The 13601-nt window shown below is 52.4% G+C and overlaps 2 protein-coding genes across 3 annotated transcripts in view; one reads left to right on the top strand and one right to left on the bottom strand.

The window, feature by feature from the left end:
* Positions 1-5208, top strand: part of LAMA5 (laminin, alpha 5) — an 86180-nt gene extending 80972 nt beyond the window's left edge. Inside the window, exons 66-80 of the mRNA XM_009998736.1 lie at positions 370-501; positions 678-829; positions 1207-1339; positions 1614-1754; positions 1979-2109; positions 2187-2354; positions 2450-2582; positions 2702-2859; positions 2979-3165; positions 3399-3551; positions 3672-3831; positions 3940-4070; positions 4156-4246; positions 4818-4937; positions 5054-5208. Of these exons, the coding sequence (XP_009997038.1) occupies positions 370-501; positions 678-829; positions 1207-1339; positions 1614-1754; positions 1979-2109; positions 2187-2354; positions 2450-2582; positions 2702-2859; positions 2979-3165; positions 3399-3551; positions 3672-3831; positions 3940-4070; positions 4156-4246; positions 4818-4937; positions 5054-5208 (2145 nt within the window). The remainder of the gene's footprint in view (positions 1-369; positions 502-677; positions 830-1206; positions 1340-1613; positions 1755-1978; positions 2110-2186; positions 2355-2449; positions 2583-2701; positions 2860-2978; positions 3166-3398; positions 3552-3671; positions 3832-3939; positions 4071-4155; positions 4247-4817; positions 4938-5053) is intronic.
* Positions 5209-7031: 1823 nt separating this feature from the next.
* ADRM1 (adhesion regulating molecule 1) lies at positions 7032-13235 on the bottom strand. 2 transcript variants are annotated; one of them, XM_009998618.1, is made up of 9 exons: positions 13022-13235; positions 12637-12753; positions 12434-12557; positions 11930-12016; positions 9668-9749; positions 9221-9450; positions 8866-9023; positions 7888-7990; positions 7032-7260 (listed from the first exon to the last, which is right to left on the bottom strand). In XM_009998618.1, exons 1-9 carry the CDS (start codon positions 13229-13231, stop codon positions 7154-7156), a joined length of 1218 nt encoding a protein of 405 aa, XP_009996920.1. In that variant the 5' UTR covers positions 13232-13235; the 3' UTR covers positions 7032-7153. The 2 variants fall into 2 exon arrangements, with proteins under 2 accessions (XP_009996920.1, XP_009996921.1); XM_009998619.1 differs by lacking the exon at positions 11930-12016 and having other exon boundaries at positions 7034-7260; positions 9329-9450.
* Positions 13236-13601: the final 366 nt, after the last annotated feature.

Raw genomic sequence — 13601 nt, forward strand, 5'->3', positions numbered from 1 at the left:
AGCATTTCTGCACTGTTGTTAAAAGCCACAAGAGGGCTGGACACACAGCAGGGACAATGGCTTCTCTGGTGCTGGAGGGACTCCCCCAGACTCCAAGAGCACTCACACACAGACCCTCCAAGCTGGGCCAGGGTTCCCTGGGGAAAGCAAGTGCTGCAAGAAGGATTTCTAGCCTTGTGGTGCCATCCCTGTGCCCCAGCAGAGGGCTGCTGTTTGGGGATAAATCACCAATAATTGTCTCAGTGATGGGTCAAGGCACCAGCAGTGGGACCTGCTCCCACCAGTGCAAAAGGGCATGTTGGGCTCAGTGCCATGGCTGCACGATAGACACCAGGACATGGGGCTGAGTGTCTGTTCTGCCTCCCCTAGGGTCAGTTCCTGTGCCTGGCCATCCGGGATGGAAAGCTGGTGCTTTACTATGACTTCAGCACTGGCCTGGAGATGGCAAAACCCAGCAGCAACTCCTCCTCCCTCACCGTCAGCAGCACCACAAACAAAGCGGTAAGGGGGAGCAGCCCCTGCCCAGTGGAAAGGGGGACACCTGGACCCTTGTTTTGGGTGGGGGAGAGCTGCAAGATGTTCTTTGATTAGAGCCATGGACTGAACACTTCATGCTGCCCTCTGTGATGGAACTAATTGCCCCAGGCTGGCAGACTATTTGTCTCCTCTGTCTCCAGATCCAGATTTTCCTTCTCAAAATGAACAACAAGAAGCGCATCCTGGTGCGGCTGGAGCGCCTCACCATCTTCATGGTTGAGCAGGAGAACTCCCTGGAGAATGCTGTCTCCTACTACCTGGGTGGTGTGCCCCCAGATGTGCTGCCACCCAGGTGGGTTCAGCCAGCGGTGAGGTGGGACAGTCCAAATCTTCCCCTCCAGTGGCCCTGGTGGTGGCCCTGGCCCTTTCTCAGCCACATTCAGGGCTGTTGGGGCCCTGCTGAAGCTCTAGGGGGAGATGTCCTCTTCCTGTCCATCACCATGAGCTTTTGAGTGTAGTAAATCTCCTGGTGAGGGATGAGATGCTGGTGGGTGTCACTTTGCCCTGCTGGGTGCTTTGGAGAAGCCTTGTGCTTGAGGCACTGGAGATGCACTGTGGCCATCATGGGTCCTTCCCAGACACTCCATTTGAAGGGCAGCACGTCCAGAATCTGCCCAGGGCTGGATCCTGCCTGGTGCTGTCCTCATAACACTGCTTCTTCTCTTGCAGCTTGAAAGCACTTTTCCCCACGGGTGGGCCCATCCGGGGCTGCATGAAGGGCTTGAAGGCTCTTGGCAAATACGTTGACCTGAAGCGCATGAGCACCGTTGGCGTGAGCTACGGGTGCACCTCGGACCTCCTGGTAAGCACAAAGTCCTGGCAGCCTGGCCAGCGTGCCAGGGAAAGGACCTGTCAGGGAAAGGAGCACAGGACCTCTAGGACAGGCCCCATCTCCATTCCAGGCAGAAACAAGTATAAACCCCCCAGGTCCTCAGCGCAGGGGGGCTGTGGCAAGGTGCTCCACAAGACTGGCCATAGCACCAGCCAGACCCAGCGAGAACCTGGGCACCTCAGTCACCCTTCTAGCACCCTGCAACACCAGCACCAGGCTCTCACCTCCATGGTGTTCCTTGCAGGTGGCTCGCTCAGTCAGTGTCCATGGCCATGGCTTCCTGACCTTGGCCCTGAAGGATGTGCCAGGGCTGCAGGACTTCTACAGCGGCTTCGGCTTCCAGACAAGCCAGAGCGAGGGGCTGCTCTACCACCACACCACCCAGGTGGGCACCTGCAGGCCCCCCGGGTCTCGCAGCAGCAGGGCAGAAACATCTGCTCCTGCCCTGGGGAGGGTGCTGCTCTCCCTTGGGGAAAGGAGGGATTTTGGTGGGACCAGGGAGTGAATCCACTGTGAAATTTCCACCCTGAGCTCCTGGAGGGTGGTGGGGAAATGGGCCCTTCCTTGGGGTTCAGCTGATGAGCAGCAATGTGGCCATGCTTTCTACAGGAGGGGACATGCCAGGTGTCCCTCCAGAGGGGACAGCTGACCTTGAATCTGCTGGAAACCCAAGTCACCACTGAAAATGCCTATGCAGATGGCAGGGTCCACTACGTGGCCTTCTACAGCGATGCCCGTGGGTAGGTGTCCTGGAGGTGCATGGGGGTGGCTGATGGCCATGGGGACACGCTTGGCCCAAGCTGCTGTGTCCCCACAGGGTCCGGCTGTACGTGGATGATGAGCTGCAGGACACCACAGCAGGTCCTGGGCCCGGCCGGCGGCAGCGCCGGCAGGATGAGCGGCGGCTCTTCCAGCTTGGGGGGTTGCCAGGGCCAGGTGCCCTCAGCAACCTCACTGGCTGCATTGGGAATGTCTTTGTCAAGCGGTGAGTGCTGCTGTGCCACTTACCAGAGAGCAGGGCTCTGCCCCTGCCTGCCTCCTGGCTGGCCTGGTGATGGGACCCCTTCTCTTTGCCTGTAGGATGTCAGAGCCACAGATGGTGGTGGACCTGCAGCAGAACGTGGAGAATGTCAACATCACCATGAGCTGTCCTTGGGGCGAGCAGCCACAGCAGCTCAGAGTCACTCCAAAGAAGGACAGGCGGAAATCTAAGGTAGTAGGTGCTGCCAAAACTTCCCACATCCTCCTCTCCATCTTCTCACTGAGCTCCTCTGCCCCGTGACACCTGCAGGGATGGTGACTTCACTGCTTTCCTTGGTGCATCTTGTGTAGGTGCCAGGTAAGCCTGCCTCCAAGGACCGTCGCCACGACCGCGATGGGCTCTGCCAGCTGCACCCACAGCCCCGTGCAGCCGGGGGCACCTTCCGCTTCGGGGGTGCCCCAAGCAGTCGCTGGGAGTTCCAGGAGATCCCAGCCTCCTTTGGCCAGAGGTGAGGCTCACCCCATGCCCACCCCACACACGCTCAGCTCCGGGGACCATTGCTTGGAGCACAGGTGTCCTGTAGCTGTGGGAGAGCAAGATGCTCCCATTACCTCGCTGTCCCTGCAGGTCCCATTTCTCCTTGGAGGTGAAGCTGAACTCCTCCAGTGGGCTGCTCTTCTATGTGGCGGGTGAGAGAGGCACCTTCATGGCTCTCTTTGTCTCCAACGGGCGTTTTGTCTTCCTGGTGGACACTGGCAGGCGCCGGCTGCGCATCCGCAGCAAAGACAAGTACCGGGACCGGAGGTGGCACACGGTGAGTGGAGGGTCAGGGCTCAGCAGGGTCTCCTTGAGCCACGTTGCTCCTGTGAGCACCCCCCATTGCTGGGTTCCTGTGCAGGAATCTTCCTGATTCTACACAGAACACCCACGATCCCCTGGGAGCAAAGAGGGCTGCAAAAACACAGCCAGGCTGGCTGAACCTCTGAGCTGAGATCTCCCTTCCCTGGGGCTCCTCCCAGCTCTGATGCTGACCCTTGGTCCTTGCAGGTCTTCTTCAGCAGAGACCAGAGCCGAGCCCAGCTGGTCATTGATGGGCTGAGAGCCCAGGATGCTGCAGCAGCCACTGCAAGGCTCTTTGTGGCCCGGACCCCCTTGTATGTGGGTGGGATCCCAGCTGGAAAAGCCAAGGCTCACATACCGGTAAGGGCTTGGTAATCCCGTGGCATCACCCCACCCAGACAGCTCCCCATCCCATGGCATTGTCCCATGCCTGCCCTTTTTTGACCCCTCCACACTCACCCTGGTGGTCCCTCTCCACAGGTTGCAGCAGCCTCCAGCTTCGATGGCTGCCTGAGGAACCCACAGCTGGACGGGAGGCCCCTGGGTCCCCCCTCGCACGCCTTCGGGGTGACCCCATGCTACGAGGGCGCCCTGGAGACCGGAGCCTTCTTTGCTGCCGATGGCGGGTCCGTCGTCCTAGGTACCCCACAGCAGCCTGGGCTGGCTCCCACAGCCCTGGGGACTGGGAGGGGCACGTCTCACGGGAGGTCCCTTGTCCCCCTCCTCACCAGCAGTATTTCTCTTCCAGCTGATGCGGTAGCAACCGAGCAGGACTTGGAGGTGACACTGGAGGTCCGTCCCCGCAGTGCCTCTGGCCTCATCTTCCACATTGGGACGAGGAGAAGCCACCATCTCCTGCTGTACATGGAGGAGACAAAGGTAGTGGGAGAGTGGCTTCCCCCACAGGTATTTCTGAGGAAGCTCCTGCTCAGCTCACTGAACTCTGGGTTTTCTCACACACCAGGTCACTGTGAGGGCAAACCCCGGGGCTGACGAATTCTCCGCGTCGGTGACGTGCCCCTCTCTCTGCGACGGGCAGTGGCACAGCATTGCAGGTGAGGTGACAGGCAGCACTTGGCCCTGGGGAGCTGCTCCACTCCTGCTGCTCAGCCCACATCTTCTGGGGGAATCCTGGGGCACTTTCTTGGGTATTTAAACCCCAGCTCCCACCTGTACACACTTAATTTGGAAGATTGTAGCTGCTATTAACTGATTTCCTCATTAGGAGTCCTTGCCTGATCCTGTTAGTGCTGTCAGCTGGTGGGCAGGAGGGGCAGGGGTGTTCCCCCAGGTCATGGAGCAGCCAGCAAGGCCAGGGATTTTCCACAGTCCTGCTGTGCCAATCCTGACCTCAGCTCCATCCAGGGATGTCCTGAAAGGAAAAGCCTGAATTGCACAGATTGAGCCCTTTGGACAAAGCTCACAGCTGGGATAAGGGATTGCAGGATTCACACTTGTATGGGCAGAACCCTGCCTGGAATGGGTTTGCTATGGAACAGGTGCTGAGGATTTGCATCCTCTGGCCCTCCCAGTAGTTTTGCTCTGATCTAGCACTGCTGCCAGCCCTAGAAAGTGGACTTGCTCTCTGGGTGAGGCAGCAGCACTGACTCTTGTTTTCTATTGAAGTTACCAAATGGAAAAACATAATCCAGGTTGATGTGGACACAGAGGGCAACTACACTGTGGGACCCACCCAGCCTCCTGCACCCAGCATAAAGGCGACTTTCTACCTGGGAGGGCTGCCAGGTGAGTTGGGAAAGATGCACTCCAGAACAAAATACCCCAGGAGATACTACTCCAGGCACAAGAGTGCCCCTCCTATTAGCCAGACTAATGGTTGCTTTTCCTTGTTCCTCCTGCAGAGACAGACAAGGCCAGCACAGTGTCACCGTTTCCTGCCCTCCCTCATTACGTGGGCTGTGTGAGGAACCTGGTGATTAACCGCAGGCACCTGGACCTGCCTCAAGCTGGGACTGCCAGGGGCTCTGTTGGCCTCAAGGGGTGCCCCGTGCTGTAAGTGTGTGCACCTCCCTGTACAGCCTGGCTCACAAAGCAGCACTGCTCCCTGGGCCCCAGACAGCACCGACTCCATAGCATTAACTCCATTACTTGATCTCCAGTGACTGCAGGTGCAAGTCCGGGGCCAAAACCAGAGAGGGGCCATGAATCCAAGGGGCAAGAGGGCAGGGGAGGAAGGTGGGGAGAAGGGGGCACTTTGGGGACATCTTTCACAAATATAACCGAAACATTGGAGCAAGGTGTGGAGACAGGTCTGAGTCTTTCCCTGGTGGTCAAGCAGCTGCAACAGGACTCATGGTGCCACGTGGCTCCTGGTAAGAGCAACTGTCCTGCACAGAGCATAGGCTGAAGCACATGGCAGCCCTGCATCGTGTCCTAAATCCTGTTCCCTTTACCCCACACTGGCAATGCACATAGATTTAGTTCACAGAACACTTGAGGCTATTAATAACACAGACTGTCTTCTGCTAAAGGCTGTAGGCAGTTCCTGTTTTATAATAAATGCAATTAGGACAAACTGGATTAATTCCATCACTTTCGTGTTTTTATAAGCGAGGACTCATTTAACCTCCCCCCCAAGAGCAGGCTCACCTGGCAGTTCACCTGGCACTGCTACTCTAAGAGCTCTGCAAGGGGGAACTTGGACAAAATTCTGTTCACAGAATTAGCATCATATCAGATTAATTTATAAGAAAAAAAAATTTAAAAATAGGAACAGAAGAGGCTGAGGTAAATCAGAATGACACGAATACCAATCTGACTCCCTGCAGTCAGCACTGGTAGATACACTGACTGGCTCAAGTCCTGTTTTGTAATGCAAGAAACAGTCTCTTGAAAGGGAATAAATAAATCAATCAAGGTTACCTCTGAGTCTGGCTGGGGGAGAGGAGACACTTGGCCCTCACCCGTCCTGCCAGCAGTTGCCTTCTCCTGCTCAGCCTCACTCATGCCTGTTGTAGTGCAGTCTTCACTTGAATAAAACCTTTTCCTCTCAAGACACCCAGCTCACTTGTGCACTTACACCTCATATATATAGATAGATAGATTATATATATGTGTGTGTGTGTGTTTGTGTGTGTGTGTGTATATATATATATATATATATAGCCACCTGGGGGCAAAATCTTGCTTCTGAAATGGACTTGTAACTTATATCATTATATTGTGGGGCTTTTTTATGAGGGGTGAATATTGTAAAATGAGTTTTTAACGTGTCCATCTTAAGCAAATGTAATTATGACCTGTTTTTAAGTTGTAGCATTAAAGATGATCTTTGTAAATCACTGGTACATACTCTGGAGTCAAATAAAGTTTTATATTACTCTCTTTCACTTTACTGGTCAAGAGCAAGTCCAAGATGTAGAATTGGAGGAGGAACAACTGCCAGCTCAGGAAGTGGCACAACAGGGACATTATGGTTCTATTTGCCATGAGCAGCTCCCAGGAGCTACTGGGAAAATTCCTGCTCTGCCAGCAGTGGTGGCAGCGCCTAGATGGGCCCGGAATTGAACCTGCTCATGTTCAAGGGTGAAGTGCAGCAGCAGCAGCACAGGACAAGCCTCACAGCAGCACCTGTGGGACAGCTGAGTGAGCTGGCAGCCCTGCAGAGCACAGCCTGGTGGGTCCGAAACCAGCCAGCAGCGTGTCCTTAAAATGCTCCTTACTTCATAATCCAGTGTTCAACCTTTTTATGACAAGGAAATCAGAAGAATTAGTCTAGCCTGGTGTCAAAAGCATCAAAACTGCACAGCAAGCAACTCCACTGAAAATAAAAAGTAAGTATTGCCTGAGTCCATGTTGAATAGACTGAGAAAAAAACAGTATGGCAGATAAAGAAAATTCCTTTATTTGTAGATTTTATATAAGCATAATACGAAGTTAGTAATCCTACTGCAGTTGCTTAAGTTAGTATCTAGGAGTATCTGAAAGGAAGAGCAAATAACTTAATCTAAACTCATATCTTCCTCTTCATCTTTCTTGTCCTTGGAGTCTCCTTCCTTTTGGTCTGACTTCACACTGTTCTGCATTGCTTTGGCAAATGCTTCTACATCTACAAGTTAAACACATCAGTTATTCAGCTTTGCACGTTCTGGGATGGAGTTCACTGTCCACACAAGGGTAACCTGCATGACTTGGAAACTGAACAGTTGCTTTAGTAAGACTCCATTAGCAAGAATGTAACACGTTTGGCTCCCCCTAACACAGCACAGCCAGGATTTTCGGTACATCAACTCTGTGCACAGGCAGCCTAAGACCAGACTCACTTCAGTCCTGGAATGGATGCTAAGAGTTCATCAGGGAAAATCGGCCCTCCTTCCCTCTAGTGCTGAAGGCCACAGCTGAGAGCTAGTATCAAATGACTCATTACCAAGTCCCACATAAAAGGCATTCCTGAACAAGGTGACAGTGACATCTCCAGAGTCTTTTGCACCTCTATTAAGACAACAGCACAGCGGCTGCTCAGCACAGCTCTGCAGAACCTGGCTGCTGAATGCACAGCTGACATCACACTGTACCACACACCTTGGCACTGTAACAGAGCAGTGCAAGAGCTGCTTCTGGCAGTTACTCAGCAGATCATCACTGCATTTCCCACTCAATGGCTGTTTGCAGTGCAAAACAAACAACCCAACTGAATAAAACACTTCATCATGTTTCCAACAGCACCAAAACTTACCTCCTTTATTTGCTGCATCTACTGCCTCTGCGGGTAAGCCAAACTGACTCATGAGTGGGCCAAGCTGCCCTGAAGCTAGGGCAGCACTGAACATGCTCAATGCCTGGGAATTTGAAAGAGCATGAGAAAAGAAAAGTTTGCATCACATTTCTCCAGCACCAGGTGGCTCCTGTGAGGGGAGCAGCCCTGTCAGGCATAGTGACTGCTTTGAACCTGCTGCCCCAAGGGTCCAGTGCCCATTCTGCAGTGGGGAACAATTTCTGCTCTAAACCAGCTCCATCAAGCACCCTGCTAGACTGAGCAACACAGCAAACCCTAGGACACAATCTCCAGTCAGTTTGGAGTGTGGAACACATAGACTTCTCTCTAACTGCAGATATTCTATCAAATTGTAAATTAAAAACACCCCTGGCTTCCAAGCCTTGTCTGCACAAAAGAGCTCCTGTAGTTTAAACTAGAAACAGTCGTCCTGGCCACTGAAATTTTTCAAATTGACAGATCTCAATCAATCAGTGTAGTTCAAATTGGCCTGTAAAACCCCAGTTTTAATCACACAGACAGTCCTGGAATTAAGTACGAGTTTCAAGAGAAATGAGGGATGCAGTGCTGTAAACAGGAGCATCTGTCTTCCCTTCCACGTGCTTCATCACATGGAATGGCCTGCAAGGAAACTGCCAACGAGCCACCCTGCCAGGGAACAATGGATTTGCTACTCCTGCCATGTGCCAGATAGTGCTTATAGTGAAGAGGAAGGTAAAGCCCAATTCCAAAAGAAAAAGTAAAAAACCATTCTGATCTGCCCTTGGGTGACTGCAGGAAGGAAGAGCTAGTGCGCCGTTAAACCCTGTTCCTCCTCCTCTCCACATCTACTGAGCAACTTCCCACTCTGAAGTGTCAGGCACGTGGAAAAGCAGGGCAGGGTGAGCCATGAGGCAGGGGGAGGAAGGAAGGAGAACTGCCCGTGAGCCAGGCATCTACCTGCTGAAACTGAGGAGACGTCAGGGTGTTCTGGATCTCTTCTGCAGTCTGGGGCAGAGATTCCCCCGAGGGAAGATACGGCATCAGCCGCTCCTGGACCTCAGCATTGGCCAGGATGGGAGCCATTATCTCGGGAGTCAGAACAGTTGCCAGGTCAACTAGGAAGGAAATAAATGATTGGCTGTTAAGACTCTGCACAAAGCCCCACATTTTGTCACAGAAACCAAAAGATCTAGTCAGAGGAGTCTTAAAATGCAGTTAGCACACTGAGAGCAGCCTCCCTCCCTCCCTCGAGGACAGCAAAACAGCTCCAAAGAACTCCTGGATGCAACAGCTGTCGGGTCAGAACAGTTACCTTGCTGTCCTCCTGCTCCAGATGGCACATTCATAGTAGCTAAAATGTTCTGCAGGTCACTCAGCTGGATGGGCTGGGTTGGGCTGGTGGCTGAGCTGGTTCCATTGCCCGAGCTGGGGACGGGGCTGGGGCTGGTGACGGCGGCCGGGGCAGGTACGGCCGGGGCAGGAGTCACACGGGTAGAAGAAGTGGAGGAAGATGGAGTCACAGCAGCTGACTGGCTGCGAGAGCTGGAGAAGACAACTTCCTTCAAAAAACAGCCTTGCCTCTTGTATTTGAAAAGATTCTTGTCAAGGCCTTATAAGAAGAGGAGCTCCCCCCCCCCGCCTCATTTTAGAGAGCTAATAAGCAGACATTTCCCATCGTGTTTCCTGGTCAGTGGGCCAGGATTCCTCCCACAGAACTTGCTGTTACAGAAACACAAGCCCAGAGCAGGAGGCCTCCTACCTGGATGATGAACTGCTGGTGGGGGGTCCCCCACTGCCAAGGAGACTGGCCAGCCCAGGACCCGTCAGCGCACCCAGCCCACCTTCCGCAAACATAAAACAACAACAGGTTTAGACTTTTGTTTCTCTGGGGTTTCTGCACCTCTCTGTTCTAGAGAGGTCACTCTTGTACCTGAAGCGTTTTATTTGCTAAAACAAAGGAGGAGGGGGGTGAAAGAGCCCAGGCCACCCCACCCCCCCTTTCTGTACATTAACAGTTCATTTTCTGATCTTGCATCCCTATTAGAAAATTGCCTGAGAGATGCATTTTAGAAATTATTTCTAGATGTACACAAGGATGAAATTATTCAGTTTGTGCTATATATACATGGCCATTGTAACACAGCCCTCTCCTCTTATCTGCTGGGTCCCAAAAATCCATCTTTTCTCCCAACTTTAATCCCAAGGCCCTCAGCAGATGGCAGAGCCTTTGAGCCCCTCCAGGCCTCCCCACACCCCCGGGTTTTGCAGTTCAAACCTAACAGAGAAGCAGCAGAACCAGCAGAGTCCTGAAACTTTATGGATAGAGGAAAGTAAGAACAACCCCACACACAAACAAAGTGCTCCCATGGGAGCAGCAATCAGGAAACACAGCAGGAAACCAACACTTGGCTTTTCAGCCAGCTGCCATATGCACAGAAATCAGAACCAGCCTCCTTCATCCTCACATCCCAACTACCACGTACTCATCAGGAGTCAAGAGCATCTAGGAAGAGCTGGGGAAAGGCCTGGCTCCTAGGTCCACTGGAGCTGTCAGTGACTGACTGTCCCTCTTCAATGCCTTTGAGTCACATCAGCCAAACACCCTGTTTGTCGCACACTTCCCATCAGCACTTTCTTGTACCACATCTAAATAGATACACATCTCTATGGAAGCACCTGCATTCATCACCCGCCTTCTGGGAACAACCTGCAAGCAGAGGACAGAATGACAGTGCTCCCACAGCAAACATGTGGTGATCTGAAGCTGCAGAACTCTGGAGGTCAGGGTGGGCAGCAGCACCCCCTCTGTACAGGGCCCAGGCCCACAGCACCACGCCCCTAACCCTGATGTTCACTACTCAGAGCTTCCACAGCCACAGGACAGCAGGAGGAGCTGAGCAGGCTCTACCACACACTACTCTGCTCAGCCAGTACTTGCTAGGAAGGTTTACCCAGGAGCCATAAAGATCTTCTGCTGCAGGAGCTTTGCAATAAAGGCAGGGTCCTGAGAGAGATGCAAACCAGATGCCAAAGAACAAGATGCTAAGGGGGGAAGAGATCCACACAGATTGACCACAACCACCATCTGCAGAGGCAAGCAGATGGTTTTCTGGTTTTCTTTGTGCTACTGTTGAGCCTTCTGTCAATCTGTCTTATGGCTAGAAGCAAAGGCAAAGAACCACTAAGAAAAAGTGTTGAGATGAAGAGGAAGACATTCTCAGGAGTCACGTGAAGCTTTAAGGAGGAAGGTAATTTTCAAACACATACTAAAAAGACAGAATCTTCCAACACTAACATTAGATTTGCATCTGAACCTAAAAAGACATGAGCTAGATCCACAAAAACAGATCCTCAAGCACACAACCTTAGCCACTGCCATCTGCTAAGCATCATCTTGCCTCCTTCCATTCCAGGGTCTGATTTCTCAGGAAATGCTCCACTGGAGCATGAAGAACAGACAACAGCAGAGACTCCAACACACCTCATCCCCTCCAGGAAAAGAGTGCAGGGAAAAAGGAGAATCAGGAGAGAAAGCCCCAACCTGAGCCCTGCTCCTCTACCTAGGGTGTCACGGGGCAGACACACTCCAGCCTCCCTCTACAACTCTTTATACTTTGCAACAAAGATTCACTGGATCAGAGACAACACCAGGAACTCCACAGCCTATTAACTGGGACATTCACCAGGGATCAGTCCCTGCTTTTCAGTCCCTGCTCCAGTGGATATTTAGGAGGAAGAGGAGAGATGTCAAAGAGGAGGAAAAGAAGAAGTTTCAGCAGAGCAAGGAGCAGAACCAATGTTCCTTGCAGGCCAAGCCCTAAGGTGTGCTGTGTAGAACCTGGTACCCTCCACTTCCTGCCTCCTTCTTTGCCCCTTAGCTCATCTAGGAGGCAGGGCTTTGCTGTCTCACATGAAAGCAGCACTATTCCAACCAACAGCACTCCCTGAAAATATTGTCAGGTAAGATTTAACCTGGCAGGAGAAAATACCATTTTGGCATAAATATATGAAAGCATTTTACCAAGTCCTCCTAAGCCCGTTGGTCCGATCAGCTGCATGAGCTGGTTATGGCTCATGTTTCCAAGAAGGCTTTGCAAGCCCCCCTCACCTAAAAACAAAAACATTCTGAAACAAAACATATTCACATGGTTTTTTTCACAGCACTCCAGCTCAAACAGCAGGAGATTAATTGGCATCACATTCTGCATGGAAAAAACAGTTTCAAGTCTTTACTGAATCGTGATGGTCATAAAAGATAAATACAACTTGGCTTCATAAAGAGGTAAGACTCCAGAGAATCTCCTGGAAACAAAGAGATATTTTCTTCTGGCAGCCTTAACTTTCAGCCTACCCTTATTATAGCAGCACAGTTTATTTTGCTAAAAACATATTTACACTTCTGCATTGTCCCCAGTTCGCCCTCCACAGTCATCAGGAATTTCTGCCTAGGAAACTGCAAGTGCTCACTCTAAAAATACATTTTTAGCAAAGCCTCTGAGCTGAAGGAGCAGAGAATGGACTGTACCTCCCAAGGCTGAGAGCTCGTGGCCTCCACTTGCATTTCCACCCAGAGCACCAGGCATGGGTGGGTTGTTCAGGTACTCGTTCACCTTCCGGCAGTGCTCCTCATCCTTGTCTGTTTTTGGCTCCTGCAAGAAAGCTGCTCTTGGTACGAGGCAAACTGGGAATATTTTGTTCCAAGGCCTTTGTTATTGGCTTCCCACAAACCTGCATCCAGAAGAAGAGTCGTTTTGATCCTGCCTTGAACTTCAATACATACACACGGCCTGTAGTGCACTGTGGCACCCTCTTGAATTCACAGTCATCAGGAAAAATAATCAAATCCTGGAAAATGTGGCAGCAGAAACAAGCATTTGAGGTAACATATGGATAATCCTTTTAGCCCCCCAAAGATCTCTACCCTTCTCCCCAAATCTTCTTCCATCTGCTCTGAGAAGCAGTGGGGATATTGGAACTGCAGGTCTGTCAGCCCCAACTGGCATTCCCATCATAATTTGTCTTGGAGAAGCTTGTTCAGCAGTGCCAGCAGAACGAGAGAACAAGACAGACCACACTTTAGAGCCTCAGCACTGAAACACAGACCCATACTCACATCCTCAACGTTGCCTGAAGTCCTGTCCTTCCAGCAGAAGTGGATGAGGGAGTCGTCAGTTTGCTGGATGTACACAAGGCCTTTTCTCTTGTCTGGGGTTACAGTGCTGCCTTTCAGGGACATCTTCCCTGCCCGAAATTCCACCAGGTATTTGCTCGAAGAGCCACGGGACCCTGGCACCAGGCTGGGAAATAACGCTCCTGAAGACATCCTGGAAAGACAGGAAGAGCAGCAGATGCCACGAGAAACCTTGTCATGCTCTTTCTTCTCAGCACCAGAATTCAGCCTTTGCCAAGGGAGCTGCACTGAACCTGCCTCACGGCCTGCAGAGCTCCAGGGCAGCCCACAAGAGCTCCGGTGGAGCCCAGGGTAAGGGCAGGAGGGTCACAGACCCCCACTCATAGCGTGCTCGGTAACGAAGCCGCCTCCCCGTGCAGCCCCGGCCTCGGCTCCCCGGACCAGGGACACTCTAACGGCCAGAAGCCCGAAGGCTGCAGCTCATCCGCAGCTCCGGCCGCCCAGGAACCCTCCGCGTCCCCCGGGGGAGCCTCGGCCGCCCCACGGCTCGCGCCGCCGGGGC

Source organism: Chaetura pelagica, unplaced genomic scaffold (assembly GCF_000747805.2).
Source record: "Chaetura pelagica isolate M959 unplaced genomic scaffold, ChaPel_1.0 scaffold275, whole genome shotgun sequence".
NCBI lineage: Eukaryota > Metazoa > Chordata > Aves > Apodiformes > Apodidae > Chaetura > Chaetura pelagica.